Source organism: Vipera ursinii (assembly GCF_947247035.1).
Source record: "Vipera ursinii genome assembly, chromosome: 2".
Lineage (NCBI taxonomy): Eukaryota > Metazoa > Chordata > Lepidosauria > Squamata > Viperidae > Vipera > Vipera ursinii.
In genome coordinates, this window is record NC_139513.1 from 109,914,030 (window position 1) to 109,931,837 (window position 17,808).

Genomic DNA, 17,808 nt, shown 5'->3' on the forward strand with positions numbered 1-17,808 from the left:
CCTTACTTAGCACTCTTTCTAACACTCAGACATCCATATTTCCTAGTGGAAGAGAATTAGAGCTGCTACAGAAGCTGTTGGGGTTTTCTATTAATTGCTCTCATTTTTCTGTTGAGGTAGAGCCAGTTTGATATAATGGTAAAGTTCCTGAAGTAGAAAGTAGGAGGCTGTGGATTCTGGTTCTCACGTATGCATTAAAGCCAGCTGGATGACTTTGGGCCAGTTATTCCTCCTTAGCCCAACCAATCTTAGGGTCTTTTTTGTTGTTGTGGGGGAAAATGGGAGGCAGGAGCATTATGTATACTGTTGTGAGTTGTTAAAAAAAAAGCAAAGCAGATATTAATCTGATAATAGGAGTAGTTGAGTGGGGGTAGTTGCGGGTAGTTGCTTCTTCAAGTACTTGTACTCTCTCTATAAATCTGCCATTGGATGATGCGATTGGAGGATTTGACCTTAGCTAGCCAAAGAGAATGAGTACAGGTTGGCTGATCCATAATTGCTCATCTTTCCTTTGAGTGAGTTGATGACTGGACTAGTTTGCTCCAGTTCTCACCATATGTTCATTCAGAGAGGATGAAATGGCTGCTTCTTTGGTAACTTGGTTTATATCTGCGCTGTTTAAAGACAGAAGAAAATACCCCAGGAAGCCACACACTGATGTTTTCTCTCTAGGCAGTATTCCTTGCTTTGGTTCCTGAGCTGATAAAGAGGAAAATGGATAGGAGCAGCTGCTAATTATTCTTCCTTCTCTCTCCTCTTTATCCGGGTTACCTCGAGGACCACCTGCTGCCGGCGTCAACTCCCCTCCGCCCTGTGCGTGCCCACAGAGAGGGCCTCCTCAGGGTGCCTCTGGTCAGGGAATGTCGACTGGTGGCCCCCAGGGGGAGGGCCTTCTCTGTGGGTGCTCCGGCATTATGGAACCAACTGCCGGTTGAGCTCCGGATGGCATCAGACCTCCGATCCTTCCGCCGCGGGCTGAAGACCCACTTATTTGAATTAGCTGGTCTGGCCTGATGGGGGAATATGGGTTTTTAATTGGTTTTTTAGTATTCTATTATTGTTGTCTTTTAATTGGGCACTGGTTTAATTTCCTTTTAACTTTTGTACTGCTATTTATATATGCCCTGTGAACCGCCCTGAGTCCCTCGGGAGAAGGGCGGTATAGAAATCAAATAAAACATAAACAAAACAAAACGTATCTGCTTCCAGAACTGGCCCACTTTAACAGAAGTGCCAGTGCTTGCTTCTTTTTTCTCCAACATGTTTTGAAGAGAAGAATTCAAAATAAGAGATAGCTTTGTTGTTGTTGTTAGCTGCGAAGTCGTGTCCGACCCATCGCGACCCTATGGACAACATTCCTCCAGGCCTTCCTGTCCTCTACCATCTTCTGGAGTCCATTTAAGCTCACGCCTACTGCTTCAGTGACTCCATCCAGCCACCTCATTCTCTGTCGTCCCCTTCTTCTATTGCCCTCGATCTTCCCCAGCATTAGGCTCTTCTCCAGGGAGTCCTTCCTTCTCATTAGGTGGCCAAAGTACTTGAGTTTTAGCTTCAGGATCTGGCCTTCTAAAGAGCAGTCAGGATTGATCTCCTCTAGGACTGACCGGTTTGATCGCCTTGCAGTCCAAGGGACTCGCAGGAGTCTTCTCCAGCACCACAGTTCAAAGGCTTCAATTCTTTGGCGCTCAGCCTTTCTTATGGTCCAACTTTCACTACCATACATTGCAACTGGAAAGACCATAGCCTTGACTATACGCACTTTTGTTGACAGGGTGATGTCTCTGCTTTTTAGTGTGCTGTCTAGATTTGCCATGGCTTTCCTCCCCAGGAGCAAGCGTCTTTTAATTTCTTGGCTACAGTCCCCATCTGCAGTGATCTTGGAGCCCAGGAAAATAAAATCTGTCACTACCTCCATTTCTTCCCCATCTATTTGCCAGGAATTGAGAGGGCCAGATGCCATGATCTTGGTTTTCTTAATGTTAAGTTTCAACCCAAGTTTTTCACTCTCCTTCTTCACCTGCAACAAGAGGCTCTTTAGTTCTTCTTCACTTTCTGCCATTAGAGTGGTATCATCTGTGTATCTTAGGTTGTTGATATTTCTTCTGGCAATCTTAATTCCAACTTTTGATTCATCTAGCCCTGCCTTTCTCATGATGTGCTCTGCATATAAGTTAAATAGGCAGGGCGACAGTATACAGCCTTGCCGGACTCCTTTCCCAATTTTGAACCAATCAGTGGTTCCGTGTCCAGTTCTCACTGTTGCTTCTTGACCCACATATAGGTTTCTCAAGAGACCAATAAGATGGTCTGGTACTCCCATCTCTTTAAGAACTTGCCACAGTTTGTTATGATCCACACAATCAAAGGCTTTAGCATAGTCAATGAAGCAGAAGTAGATGTTTTTCTGGAACTCCCTAGCTTTCTCCATGATCCAGCGTATGTTGGCAATTTGATCTCTAGTTCCTCTGCCTCTTCGAAATCCTACCTGCACTTCTGGTAGTTCTCGATCCACATACTGCTGAAGTCTAGCTTGTAGGATTTTAAGCATGACTTTACTAGCATGAGAAATGAGTGCAATGGTGCGATAGTTTGAACATTCTTTGGCACTGCCTTTCTTAGGAATTGGAATGTAAACTGATCTTTTCCAATCCTGTGGCCACTGTTGAGTTTTCCAAATTTGCTGGCAAATTGAGTGTAGCACTTTTACTGCATTGTCTTTTAAGATTTTGAATAGCTCAGCTGGAATACTGTCACCTCCACTAGCTTTGTTGTTGCTCAGCTTTTCTAAGGCCCACTTCACTTCACATTCTAGGATGTCTGGCTCGAGGTCAGTGACCACCTCATTGTGATTATCAGGGACGTTAAGCTCATTCTTGTATAGTTCTTCTGTGTAATTTTGCCACCTCTTCTTAATCTCTTCTGCCTCTGTTAGGTCCCTGCCATTTTGGTCCTTTATCATGCCCATTTTTGCATTAAACGTTCCCTTCATTTCTCCAATTTTCTTGAAAAGATCTCTGGTCCTCCCTATTCTATTGTTTTCTTCTATTTCTTTGCACTGTTCATTTAAGAAGGCATTCTTATCTCTTCTAGCTATTCTCTGGAATTCTGCATTCAATTGGGTGTATCTTTCTTTTTCTCCCTTGCCTTTCGCTTCCCTCCTTTCCTCAGCTATTTGCAAAGCTTCCTCAGACAGCCATTTTGCTTTCTTGCATTTCTTTTTCTTTGGGATGGTTTTGGTTGCTACCTGTTGTACAATGTCACGAACCTCTGTCCATAGTTCTTCAGGCACTCTGTCTATCAGATCTAATTCCTTAAATCTATTTGTCACCTCTACTGTATATTCAACAGGGATATGATTTAATTCATACCTGACTGGCCTAGTGCTTTTCCCTACTTTCTTCAGTTTAAGCCTAAACTTTGCAAGGAGAAGCTCATGGTCTGAGCCACAGTCAGCTCCTGGTCTTGTTTTTACTGACTGTATAGAGCTTCTCCATCTTTGGCTGCAGAGCATATAGTCAATCTGATTTCTGTGTTGACCATCTGGTGATGTCCATGTGTAGAGCCGTCTCTTGGGTTGTTGGAAAAGAGTGTTTGCTATGACCATCGTATTCTCTTGACAGAATTCTATCAGCCTGTGCCCTGCTTCATTTTGCACTCCAAGGCCAAACTTGCCTGTTATTCCAGTTATCTTTTGGCTTCCTACTTTAGCATTCCAATCCCCCATGATGATAAGAACATCATTTTTTGGTGTTAGTTCTATAAGGTGCTGTAGTGCTTCATAGAACTGGTCAATTTCATCCTCTTCAGCACTGGTGGTTGGGGCATAGACTTGGACTACTGTGATATTGAATGGTTTGCCTTGGATTCGAACTGAGATCATTCTGTCATTTTGAGGATTGTATCCCAGTATTGCTTTTCCTACTCTTTTATTGACTATGAAGGCTACTCCATTTCTTCTGAAGGATTCTTGCCCACAGTAGTATACCTGATAGTATTCTGAATTAAATTCACCCATTCCTGTCCATTTTAGTTCGCTGATACCTAAGATGTCAATGTTCAGTCTTGTCATCTCTTGTTTGACCACGTCCAGTTTTCCTTGATTCATGGATCTTACATTCCAGGTTCCTATGGAGAAAAAATCTTTACAGCATCGGACTTTCCTTTCACCACCAGACACATCCACAGCTGAGCGTCCTTTCGGCTTTGGCCCAGTCGCTTCATTCTTTCTGGCGCTACTAGTACTAGCCCTCTGCTCTTCCCCAGTAGCATATTGGACGCCTTCCGACCTGAGGGGCTCATCTTCCAGCGTCATATCGTTTTGCCTTTTGGTACTGTCCATAGGGTTTTCATGGCAAAGATACTGGAGTGGGTTGCCATTTCCTTCTCCAGTGGATCACGTTTTGTCAGAACTCTCTGCTATGACCTGTCCGTCTTGGGTGGCCCTGCACGGCATAGCTCATAGCTTCATTGAATTACGCAAGCCCCTTCGCCACGACAAGGCAGTAATCCATGAAGGGGAAGAGATAGCTATTTACGTTTTATTTATTTATTTTTCTTTACCAGGTGCACTTTCCCTCCCTAAATGTAGAGCAATTTTAAGTATCTTTTCATCAATATGTATTTAGTGTCACTTCTAATTAAGTCTTTGTTCATTTGAATGATAATCAAATAATAATAATAATAATAATAATAATAATAATAATAATAATAATAATAATAATTTTATTTATATACCGCCCTTCTCCCGAAGATAGATAGATAGATAGATAGATAGATAGATAGATAGATAGGGACTTTCTAAGAAAGTGAACATTGCAGAGAAAAATCAAAACATAACTATCCTACGGCACGTTCCCCTTTTTAACATTTTTTAATTGTTTGCTCAGTTCAGGAGCAGTAGAAGTTAGTATATGGTTGAGACTTCTCAACATTTTAACAGCCCTGAATGTGTCCCTAATACAGGAAGAAATTTACGCTAGCCAAAATGGCACAAAAGAATTTTCTCTTCTGTGGATTTATAAGACAAAGCAACTCCTTTCCATTTTTGTTGAATCTGTGCCAACTGGGTTTTAGTGGTTTTGGAAGCTGTCATTGGCTTATTAGAGATAGGTGTATCATAATCTGAATTATTCTTCCATTTCAGATATCTTTTTAATTGTGGAGAAGGAATACAGCGCCTTATGCAAGAACACAAGTAAGTGAACCAAAAATACAGCAAAAATACTGAGGGGTGTGAAATATCTTTAAATCATGGGTGGAATGGGGAAAAGAACCAGGGGCAACAAAGTGGAGTGCCTCAAAGGTGTGGTGGTTCACTGGGATCAAAATAGGAGAGAAAATAGGAATGCCACCCTTGAAATATTAGATGGTCTCGGCTACGACCTACAGCTTTTGTTTTTAAATCCCAGTAATGCTGTTGTGAATTACAGTCAGTGCTCTGAGAAGAAAGAAGCTGTGCTGGCCAATTTCACTGTGTGGAAGAAAAGTGCCCCAATTGATGCTTTAATTCAGAAAGCACATAGGATTAACTTTTGTTGTCAGGGAGCAAAGAGGCACATAAAGTTCATTCTTTATAATCATGCATCAGATGTTTTGCCCTTTGCATTACAGTACATGAGTAGCGATTGATAGGCAGGGAGCATATTCATGCAACAATTAAAAAACTCTTATATGCTTAATTTACAAATCAACTTTGAACCCATAACCATGACCTAGTATTGAACCTCAGTAGTAAGGTTTCACAAACGTACAAAAAGAATATATGTGTGTGTATATATATATATATATATATATATATATATATATATATATATATATATATATATGTGTGTGTGTGTGTGTGTGTGTGTGTGTGTGTGTGTGTGTAAATTACTAACAAAGAATTTAGGGAGGCTGATATGCATTTCTGACTCATTAGTCTTCATCAGTCAGTCATACCCTTCTGAGATTCGAACCTGGGCAGGGAGCATATTCATGCAACAATTAAAAAACTCTTATATGCTTAATTTACAAATCAACTTTGAACCCATAACCATGACCTAGTATTGAACCTCAGTAGTAAGGTTTCACAAACGTACAAAAAAGAATTGGCCACTTAATCATTGTAATGCTGGAACTCTTGCATATATATATATATATATATATGTGTGTGTGTGTGTGTGTGTGTGTGTGTTTTCTGTGGTATGTATGTATATATATATGTGTGTGTGTGTGTGTGTGTGTGTCCAAAGATGGCGGACGCGCTGGGGAGAGCTCCGTAGCCCCCAACGGTAAGGCGTCCCCCCAGGAGCCCCCCAGGGATGTCAGCGGACCCCTGGGGTGGGGCCAGAAATTCGGGCAGATGAGCTGGGCAATGGTGCCGCCCGCTGCCTCCCGAAACAGCTACAGGGGTGCCGGGACATCTCCGCCTCGCCACCTGGGCCGTTGGCAACCGTTATAAACGGGGGCCAGCGCCTCGGCCCTGCCTCTACCTCTGTTCATGCTGCCGGGCAGGGGCGGCGTCTCCGCGGATCAGCTGTGCGGCGGAGGCGCCTTCAGGCATCCAGGAGGGGCCGGAGGCTCTGCTCTGCCCCGGCCCCCTGATCGGCTCCTGATCGGCTCCCGGGCGGTAGCGGCGTCTCCGCGGATCAGCTGTGCGGCAGAGGCGCCTTCAGGCATCCAGGAGGGGCCGGAGGCTCTGCTCTGCCCCGGCCCCCTGATCGGCTCCTGATAGGCTCCCGGGCTGCAGCGGCGTCTCTGCGGATCAGCTGTGCGGCGGAGGCGCCTTCAGCGGCGATGGCGACGACTCCCAAGCTCCAGCTCGGTCGCCTATTCAGGGAGCCGGCAGCCACGATGGCAGTGGCGGCAGGGCTTCCCCAGGCCCGCCCCCTGGCCCTTGGCAGGCATCCAGGAGGGGCCGGAGGCTCTGCTCTGCCCCGGCCCCCTGATCGGCTCCTGATCGGCTCCCGGGCGGCAGCGGCGTCTCCGCGGATCAGCTGTGCGGCGGAGGCGCCTTCAGGCATCCAGGAGGGGCCGGAGGCTCTGCTCTGCCCCGGCCCACTGATCGGCTCCTGATAGGCTCCCGGGCTGCAGCGGTGTCTCTGCGGATCAGCTGTGCGGCGGAGGCGCCTTCAGCGGCGATGGCGACGACTCCCAAGCTCCAGCTCGGTCGCCTATTCAGGGAGCCGGCAGCCACGATGGCAGTGGCGGCAGGGCTTCCCCAGGCCCGCCCCCTGGCCCTTGGCAGGCATCCAGGAGGGGCCGGAGGCTCTGCTCTGCCCCGGCCCCCTGATCGGCTCCTGATCGGCTCCCGGGCGACTGCGGCGTCTCCGCGGATCAGCTGTTCGCCTATTCAGGGAGCCGGCAGCGATGGTATCGGTGGCGGCAGGGCCTCTCCAAGTCCGCCCCTGGTCCACGACAACCATCGCAGCCATCCAGGGGGGGCCGGAGGCTCTGCTCTGCCCCGGCCCCCTGACCGGCTCCCGGGCGACGGCGGCAACATCTCTGCCCTGCCCCAACCCCCGCACCTGTTCGACTCCTCCGGCGGCGTCCCCAAGCGACCAACGGAGCCGCTGCGGACCAGCTGGGTAGCGGAGGCGGCGGCATCGTCGGCAGCGGTGACGGCGAGTACCCCGCGGGGCCCTAGCCTGTCATCTCCCCACGGGCCCGAACACCGGCGGGGGCAGTGGCGATGGGGCGCCTCTAACCTGCCCCCGAGCCGCTGCAACTGCTGCAGCCATCCAGAGTGGGGCCGGTGCCTCCACCCTCGGCTCCCTATTATGCCTCCCTGGCCAACAGCGACGCCAGGGATGATCAGGAAAGACCCCGCGGATCAAATGGATCAGCTAGGCGGCGGAAGAGACAGCCGCAGCAACCGCCCTGAGCGGGGCCGGAGTCGTTGCCCTGCTTCGACCTCCTGGCCTGCTCCTGAACAACGGCGGCATCTCCCTGGGATCAAGGAGATGCCGCAGACCGGCTATGCGGACCCGATCGACCACCACCGAGGGGCCTTGACAGCGGCGCTGAACTTCTCCAGGCCCCAGTCAACCAATCTCACCGAAAACCCCTCGACGGCAGCACCACTAGATGCGGCGTGGCGATCTCCGTGCCGATCAACACCCCTAAAGACGCCAGGATGCAGCTGACCGTTGGAGATGATGGCGGCTAGACCACCGAGGCCATCAACATCTGGCCTCCTCCAGCTCCGAACCCCCCTGCCCTCCCTCGCCCCACAGGACATGATGGGCCTGGGTGCAAGCCACGGTGGCAGAGTGGCCTGTCCTACACCTGCAGCCCCATAGAGGTGAGAGCTCTATGGGGTATGCTTCACCCAGAGTGGGTCCTGGACCACCCCCAGAAGCAGAATCACAACCCATCGTGAGAGGATGGGGAGTGGCCTGCTTCTGGGGTTCACCCAACCAAGTGGCAGTGGCTGGGTGACGGTCCAGATACCCACCTACCCGACTAGACCCTCCTTCTAATGCTCCACCCAGGGGACCGCCTTCCCAATGCTCCCCAATGCTCCCTATGTGGCTTCAATATTCTTGCATAGATCTACTCGCCCTCAGGAGTTCCCCCCTCTCCTGGGTTCGTCCTGCCTTCGATACATCAAACCTCGATGACGGGCCCGACCATTGGGCCTCTGAGAGATGGCCAGGCAGGGTCAGGGGCCTCCATCACAAGACCAACAAGAGGCCCCTGGTTAAGTTTCTTGTTAAGTTTTTTGTCGGGTTAGGGAGGGGGGCGGGAAAAGAGTATGGCTGCTCGGGGAAGGCAGACCTTCCGGGTGCCATAACGCAGGCCAGGCTTACGACCATTCACCATGGTGAGAAACGAGGACCAGTCGCCGACAATAACCGATGGCGTACTGACGAACATCCTATTCCCAGGATGGTGGGGAACGGCAGAAGGTGCACAAACAGAGGGCCGTATCGTCACCGGGAGTGTCATCTCCGCTCTGTACAAGCGTTGAGACGCTCCGACCCTCTGTACTTCCCCGGAGGTCCCGGGAGCGAAGGTGTGCAGCCTCCCATGCTAAGGCTGGTCTACCTGAATGCCAGGTCCGTAGCTAACAAGGCACACCTTGTTCGTGACCTAGTGGAGAGCGAGCACACGGACCTGGCTTGCATCACGGAAACCTGGCTGGGCCAAGAGGGTGGTGTCCCTCTGGTTGACCTCTGCCCGCCAGGTTTCCAGGTGCTGCACCAGCCTCGGGCCCATGGGAGGGGCGGGGGAGTGGCAGTTATCATCAGGGAATCCCTTAGCCCGCGAGAGATCACCGTCCCTCAGATGGTCGGGTGTGAGTCTCTCCTACTGAGATACGGCCCGGGGGCGCAGTTGGGGCTGCTGCTGGCATACCTACCACCTAATCGTGCAGCGGCAGCCCTGCCCGAGCTACTCGATGTCCTCTCAGGGTTGGTGGTTGAATTCCCAAGACTCATGGTCTTGGGCGACTTTAACCTACCGTCCCTGGGAGGATCGTCCGATCTGGCTCGGGAGTTCATGGCTTCCATGGCGGCCATGGACCTGTCGCAAATAATTTCTGGACCGACTCATGAGAGAGGCCACACCCCAGACTTGGTGTTCTTGTCTGGACGGTGGCGCGATGATATCGGTGGGGGTGCCACGACTATTATGCCCCTGTCATGGACCGATCATCACCTCGTGCGGCTAGACTTCCCCTTTGCCACCCCCCGCCGTGGGTGCGCGGTGCCAACCAGATGGTACCGCCCTAGGCGCCTAATGGACCCTGATAGGTTCCAGGCAGCGCTTGGGGACGCACATGCACTCCCTGCTCACAGCTCGGCGGATGCCTTAGTGGAAGCCTGGGAGAAGGCAGCCACGGAGGCTCTGGACCGAGTTGTACCCTTGCGGCCTCTGACCCGGCGCAGATCCCAGCGAGCCCCATGGTTCACCGCGGAGCTCCGGGAAATGAAGCGTCGGAGACGGGGCCTAGAGAGCCGTTGGAGATCCAGTCGATCCGAATCCGACCGATTGCGATTAAGAATCCTCACCAGGTCTTATCTCGCTGCGATAAGGGTGGCAAAATCCAACTACTTTTCCACCCTCATCGCGTCCGCAGATAATCGCCCGGCTGCCTTGTTCAGGGTGACTCGCTCCCTACTGAACCAAGAGGTGAGGGAGGAACCCTTGCAGGGTCAAGCCGAGGAATTCGGTCAATATCTGCTGGATAAAATTGCTCGGATCCGAACCGGCCTGGACTCCAACTGGGCTGAGTTGGAAGAACAAGGCATGGACAGTCTTGTCGACGTCATCTGGGAGGAATTTGATCCTGTGACTCCTAAGGAAGTGGACAGGATTATGAGGAGGTTGAGCTCCTCCACATGCTTACTGGACCCGTGCCCTTCCTGGCTGGCATATGCAGCTCGAGAGGGGACACGAGGCTGGTTCCTGGCGGTCATCTCCGCTTCTCTGAGTGAGGGTCACTTCCCCACCGCCTTGAAGGAGGCGGTGGTGAGGCCTCTCCTCAAGAAGCCCACCTTGGACCCATCCTCATTGAATAACTTTCGTCCAGTCTCCAATCTTCGCTTCCTTGCGAAGGTTGTTGAGAGCGTGGTGGCGCACCAACTCCCTCAGATCCTGGATGAAGCGGTTTATCTAGACCCGTACCAATCGGGCTTCAGGCCGGGCTACAGCACGGAGACGGCATTGGTCGCTCTGATAAATGATCTCTGGAGAGCCCGGGACAGGGGCCATTCCTCTGTCCTAGTCTTATTAGACCTCTCGGCGGCTTTCGATACCATCGACCATGGTATCTTGCTGCAACGCCTCAGGGGACTGGGAGTGGGAGGCACGGTTCTGCGTTGGTTCTCCTCCTTTCTCCAGGGTCGCTCGCAGTCGGTGTTGGCAGGGGGACAGAGGTCGACCCCGAGGCCTCTCGCTTGCGGAGTCCCTCAAGGGTCGGTCCTCTCGCCTCTCCTGTTCAACATCTACATGAAACCGCTGGGCGAGATCATTCGCAGCTTTGGAGTAGGGTACCATCAGTATGCTGATGACACCCAGCTTTTCATCTCAACTCCAAACAACATCAGTGATGCCCTCGACGTGATGTCTCGCTGCCTGAAAGCGGTCCGGGAATGGATGGGGAGGAACAGGCTTCAACTGAACCCGGACAAGACTGAATGGCTGTACGTACCGGCAAGCCAGGATACTCAGAACATCCCATCCCTTAACATCGGGGACAAGTTACTACCCCCTGTTGATAGGGCCCACAACCTGGGTGTCCTCCTTGACTCGCAGCTCTCCCTGGAAGATCACATAGGAGCTGTGACCAAGGGGACCTTCTCCCGGGTTCGACTAGTTCGCCAATTACGGCCTTATCTGGACCTGGATGCCTTACGTACAGTCACCCATGCTCTTGTGACCTCTCGCCTAGACTACTGTAACGCTCTCTACTTGGGGCTGCCCTTGAGATCCACTCGGAAGCTTCAACTGGTGCAAAGTGCAGCGGCACGGACACTCTTGGGAGCCTCCCGATACTCCCATATCACACCTCTCCTCCGTGCACTGCACTGGCTTCCAGTTGCCTTCCGTGTGAAGTTCAAGGTGCTAACAATGACTTACAAAGCCCTACATGGCATGGGTCCGAACTACCTACGGGAGCACCTTCTGCCAATGTCAGCACCCCACCGTCCTGTGCGCTCCCACAGAGAGGGCCTCCTCAGGGTGCCACCGCTCAAGGAATGTCGGCTGGTGGCCCCCAGGGGGAGGGCATTCTCAGTGGGTGCGCCAGCCCTCTGGAACAGCTTACCAACCGAAATCCGGATGGCCCCCGACCTCCGCACCTTCCGGCGCGAATTAAAAACTTATCTGTTCCAGCAGTCCGGCCTGGCCTGATAGCTCTAATCTGGGGTCCCAGTTTGTATTTTACTATTGTTTGTTTTCACTATTGTTCATTCTGTATGCCTACCTTATTCTGTACACCGCCCCGAGTCCCTCGGGAGAAGGGCGGTTTATAAAAACAAACAAATAAATAAATAAATAAATAAATATATATATATAAATATGTGTGTGTGTAAATTACTAACAAAGTATTTAGGGAGGCTGATATGCATTTCTGACTCATTAGTCTTCATCAGTCAGTCAATACCCTTCTGAGATTCGAACCTTGGCTGCTTGCACGTTAGGCAGTGTTTTTACTTCTTGAGCCGGTGTGTCTACAGCCTGTTCGATGGCCTTTGAGATAAGGCTGAAAACAGGAAATAAAGATTTGCCCCATGTTTGGGGCCTAGCAAGGTAATCTTAAGAGTTAACATATCACACACACACACACACACACACACACACACACACACACACACACACACATATATTCAATATCTACATGAAGCTGCTGGATAAGCTGATCCATTGCCATGGGGTAAAATATCATCAGTACGTTGATGATTATGATACATCTCCACCCCTGGCAAGCAAGGGGAGGCTGTAGAGATATGGATGGGGAACAGTAGGATTCAAGTGAACCCTGGTAAGACTGAGTGGCTCCGGGGTTTGGGGCCTTCTCATTCTGGGCCTATACCATCTTTTATATGAATGGGTGTCAAGGTTCTGACTGACGAGCCCAACCAAGCAAGTACTCTCGAGACTGTGCCTGGTACACATTTTGAGAGTCCTAGACTTACGACTCCTGATTAAAGAGCTTGTGGCAATTGTGCCTTGGAGGACTTTTGCATAATTTTGAATTGTGTATTGGTGGTGATGCTCATTCCTAGATTGGGAGACTCTGCTCACAATCATTCACACCTTGATCTCCTCCCTGGTGGACTATTGTACATGGGCCTGCCCTTGAAAAGTAACTGGAAGGTTGAGCTAGTACAAAATTCAACAGGTTGGGCAGATCTATTGCCCTTTGTGATATGGGGGCAATTTTTTAAACAATATGAAATTAACAAAAGGGACGCGGTGGCTCAGTGGGTTAGGACGCTGAGCCTGTTGATCAGAAGGTCGGCAGTTTGGCGGGTCGAATCCCGAGTGCTGCGTAACAGAGTGAGCACCTGTTACTCGCCCCAGCTTCTGCCAACCTAGCAGTTTGAAAGCACGTAAAAATGCAAGTAGAAAAATAGGGACCACTACGGTGGGAAGGTAACAGCATTCCGTGCGCCTTTGGCATCCAGTCATGCCGGCCACATGACCACGGAGACAAGTGCTGGCTCTTCGGCTTTGAAACGGAGATGAGCACCGGCCCCTAGAGTTGGAAACGACTAGCACTCATGTGCGGGGGAACCTTTACCTTATGAAATTAACAATAATTATGCTTTAATTTTAGAGCATTTTGTAATTATAGCTTTTATGGTTTTATTGTATACCATTCAGAGTCAAGTGAGATGGCTGGCATATAAATGAAACAAAATAAAAAAATAAAGCCTTTGATGATTCTAAAATTTGTTCTTTGATTATTCATTTCCTAAAATAGTAGCACACAGTTTTGTGGTTGTTTAATACTGAATTTGGTTTGTTTTATTTTAATGTATCACCTAAAGTTACTTGGACAGTTGAAGAGGCTTATAAATTGAATGAATTAATGAGTGAATCAGTGAGTGAACGAGGCATTGAGGATGATATTGGATGTGCTGATGGACAGAAGCATGTAGAAATATTAGTTTAGTAAATTCCATTAAAAGGTTTGCCTTTATTGCAGGTTAAAAGTGGCTCATTTAGACAATATCTTCCTCACTAGAATGAATTGGGCAAATGTTGGTGGCTTGTCTGGTGAGTTCAGTAAATAAATATATTCTGTATTCCAAATGGTGCTGCTTTGAATGTTCTAATTAAATAAAAATATATAAATAGATTGAATTTGTAATCTCAATAGATTTGGAGAATGCATCAGTGAGAAAAGGTAGATGAGAAGAGATCAAGTTATACAATAGTACTTCAACACCAGTTAATTTTATCTGAAGAAATGTCTACCAGAGGGTTGCCTGTAAGGAAAAAATAGAAAACAGACTTCTCTGAACAGGTGTAACATAATAAATACTTTAATAAAAGATTGTAAATCCTTTATGAGCATTTTGCAGAAAATAATTAAAAATTGGTGATTTTTGCTTTTGTTAATTCAAAAGGAGATATAAGAACCTTCCTGAGGGCCATTAAAGTTGGGATCAATCTAAACTCCAGGGGAATCACGTTTAAGTATAATAGATACTTTGATATCTATGAACCATCTGTCTAGTTTATCAATATAAACTAGTGTAAATTACTGGTAGTCTTCAACCTGCAACCATTTGGTCAGCAACCATTCAAAGTTATGATGGTGTGAGCCAATGGTGGTTAGACTAGTCTTTGAAATTACAACCCTCTCAGCTCTCCAAAGATCCACATGATCATGATCTGGGCGCTTGGCAATCCATTCACACTTATAACCAGTTGCCAAGCACCTTGTGATCGCGTGATTGCTATTTTCAGCCTTTCCTGACTGTTTCCAGAAAGTCAATGGGGAAGCAGCGGGGAAGGTTTCAAGTCACTGGTATAAGTCTCCCCTGCCTGGGCACTTTCTACCAGTCTCTTAATGCACCCCTGCAGACCCTCCCTGATCAATGTACCTTGTACATCCTCTCGGACCCTCTCCAAAGTACAGTGCCTCTCGTGCACCCCCTCACTTTGACCTCTGTGCATCCTCCTCTGTGCTTCCTCTTGCTTTTTCCCCTACCTGGCAGCAGCCACTTACCACTCTGTAAGACTGGGATTTAAACTTCCTGCTGGCTTCTCCACTGACTATGGTTGTGTGAGGCCAACCAGAAGTTGACTCATCTAACAACCGTGGGATTCAATTAATGATGGCAGTTGGAACTGCAGGGTTTGTTGTCGCTAAATGATTACAGCCACCCATAATCTTTTTCTTTCTGTGTTGCTATAGCAGTAATCTTTTTTTCAAAAGTTCTCTGCGATTTTATCTAAAGACAATTGTAACAGTCACACTCTTTATCCTTTCATCTAGGAATGCTTCTTACCTTAAAAGAAACAAGAGTTCCCAAATGTATTCTTTCTGGACCACCACAACTGGTGAGTGGTGGTATGCTCTTTTTTTTTTTGCAGTGATTACCTACTCAGTTATCTTTTAAGAATAATAGCATAGAATTAAGTATGTAATATAGGGCAGTGCATTGATAGGATTCTTAAGACATTCACATTTTTTTCAAGTTTCTACAGAATTCTTCCTTTTGCTTAAAGTCTGAACTCTATTTTGAAATCACTCATCGTAGCCATAGTTAATATAGCTGCTATTTGTTCTGGACTGAGATTTCTGTGATTGATGTTCAGCTTCTGAACTGTTCACACTTATAGGTTATACAAGACAGTTCATTACAATCTAGCCTGCAGAATAATCTCAGTGTTTTTTTTATCTGGGAATTAGAATGTTGCATTCTGTGCTATATAAATTGCTAGAGAAATGCAGATTCAGGGACATAATAGTTATTCCTTACTTTCAGAAACGTTACTTTCTTCCTTAAAATTATAGCTTATATGTGATGAGCATACTTTGTTTAAAATACTTTTTAACGCTTTCTAAGGCTGCTTCATATTGGTATTTTGGGGGGCAAAATAAGATCCATTGTTCTGACCTGATGTAGTGTAATAGTTAAGTTAAGAATTGGGATTTCCTAGATTTGAGTCTCAGCTACAGTGAACTAAATAGATTGCTTTAGACAGCCTATTCCTCCTCTCTGTACCCCACCCTTGTGTGCCATAACATATTATAGGATTGTTGAAAGAATAATAATGAGATCACTTCTATGAAGTATTTTGAATGCTTAAAAATGTAGTAAAATGTAAAAAGTGTTTTATCCTATTAGGTGAGCCTCATAATATGTGAGAATAATCAGTGTTACTAATTTGCTAGGAAATAATAGTTGTCGTTCTTTTTATTGTATGTATTTCAGCAAAAATATTTAGAAGCAATCAGAGTATTTGCTGGTTCAATGAAAGGAATGGAGATAGGTAAGTGCTATCTTTCAAATTGTATTTCAGGTTTGCACTTGCCGGAGGTGTGCTGTTTTGCATGCCGGTTCTATGGCAGACTGATCCAAGAAAAGAGAATTGCTGTACATCTTTGCTTGTTTTTCTTGATTCCATGTTGTGTCGCCAGCTTTTGAGGTTATTGGCTACATCCTTTCTTTCAAATGCATCTAGCAAAGCCAATTTAGAGCTTGAAGCATAAGAATTTTAAATTGTAGCTCAAATAACTTAACATTCATTTTCCATCTGTGTTGTTACTAGTTGTGCAGTCTTTTTTGGCTCCAGAATATGAGGATGAAACAATGATAGTACAGCAGGTCCCTCTGGTAGGTGAGTAAGGTATCCTAATTTTAAATAAGGGGTGGGTAGAACACAGTAAAATCTGTGCTATAGAGATCTAAGCATCATAACAATTCTGTAACTTCTGATTCTGAAATATTGGGCTGTAACAATAGAGGAACCTGTGGTTGATTATGAGACAGAGAGCCTGCCCTAGTTGTAGAAAGTTTTGCTGCACCGTAATTTTGCTCTGTTGTCTCATAACTTCCTTTTTCTGGTGGCAACACTTAATCATTAAAATCAATTAAAATGCTTAAAATGCTACAATTAAAAAGACCACAATAACAAAAAAAGGAAAGTACAGTCTAAACTTGCACACAATGCAGCCATTTAAGGGGCTGCACACTTCCATGGGATGAGCCCGATGGCACATCCAAGTTTTAAGTGTCTTTCCGAAAACCAGCGGGGACGAGGCAAATCTCACCTCAAGGGAATGTTGTTCCAGGGGATGGGTGCCATTGCAGTTAAAAGCTGTCTTTCTGGGTCCTGCCAAATGAAGCTTCTGGGCCAATGGGACCTGCAGCATTTCCCTTCTGGCAGACCTGACGGGATAGATAGGTGCATACAATTGGGGAGACGTAGTCCCTCAAATAATCTGGCCCCATGCCATGGAGGGCTTTAGAATCATAACTGGCACCTTGAGCTGGACCAGAAAGCATCCTGGCAACCAATCCTCCTTTCAAGCAGAGGAGTAAAATATACAGTTCTTGAAGCATACATAACTACTCGCACCGCAGCATTTTGCACCAGCTGAAGCTTTTGCATGGTCTTCAAGAGTAGCCCCATGTAGTTTTTTTAACAGTAATCCATTTGGAAGGCGTCTAAGGTATGAATGACTGAAGTTAGAGTCTCTTGATTCAGGAATGGGGGGCAACTGGCACACAACATGAAACTGTGCAAAGGCCCTCCTGGCCACAACAGCTACCTTCTTTTTGAGCAGGAGTTGTGAGTCCAGAAGAACTCCCATATTGTGCACCAGAGCTGTTTGGGATGGTTCAACCACATCCAGCACAAAGTTGGTAACTCTCTGGATTCAGAAGATCGCAGTATCCAAAACCATCTAGTCTTGCCAGGGTTCAGTTGAATATCCGGGTAATAACTCATTAACTGAACTCAAAATTTACAGGTAGCACATTAACTTTCTTGAGTCCAAGGACTGTGTGTCAGATGGAGCTGCTGCACTACACTGCGATCACGTCCAGTTTTTTATAATCACATATAAATGGGTGGTGATTGGGATAAATGAAAACCCTAATATGTTCAAATTATCGATACATTGACGATAATAAGGTTGTTTATAATAATCTCGAGTAGCTATTAAGATGCTCACTGAGAATTCTGTGTAAAAATGTTCTTAACAGACTATGAAAATAGTTAAGTTTGAGGTTTTCTTATTTTCTTATATATCACACAGCCATAAAGCGAGTCTGTATATTTTTGGCTCATTTTTGGATGTGCTGTGTCAGTAGAGGCAGTTGTGGCCAAATCAGCAAAATGGAGTTCTGTACAATATAT

The 17,808-nt window shown here is 47.3% G+C and overlaps 1 protein-coding gene across 2 annotated transcripts in view; it reads left to right on the plus strand.

Moving 5' to 3' along the window:
- ELAC2 (elaC ribonuclease Z 2) overlaps window positions 1-17,808 on the plus strand; it is a 41,238-nt gene that overhangs the window by 1,666 nt on the left and 21,764 nt on the right. For both annotated transcript variants that reach the window (XM_083352323.1, XM_083352324.1), the window contains exons 2-6: window positions 5,144-5,194; window positions 13,637-13,707; window positions 14,936-15,000; window positions 15,879-15,936; window positions 16,216-16,284. In XM_083352323.1, coding sequence (XP_083208449.1) covers window positions 5,144-5,194; window positions 13,637-13,707; window positions 14,936-15,000; window positions 15,879-15,936; window positions 16,216-16,284 — 314 coding nt within the window. The remainder of the gene's footprint in view (window positions 1-5,143; window positions 5,195-13,636; window positions 13,708-14,935; window positions 15,001-15,878; window positions 15,937-16,215; window positions 16,285-17,808) is intronic.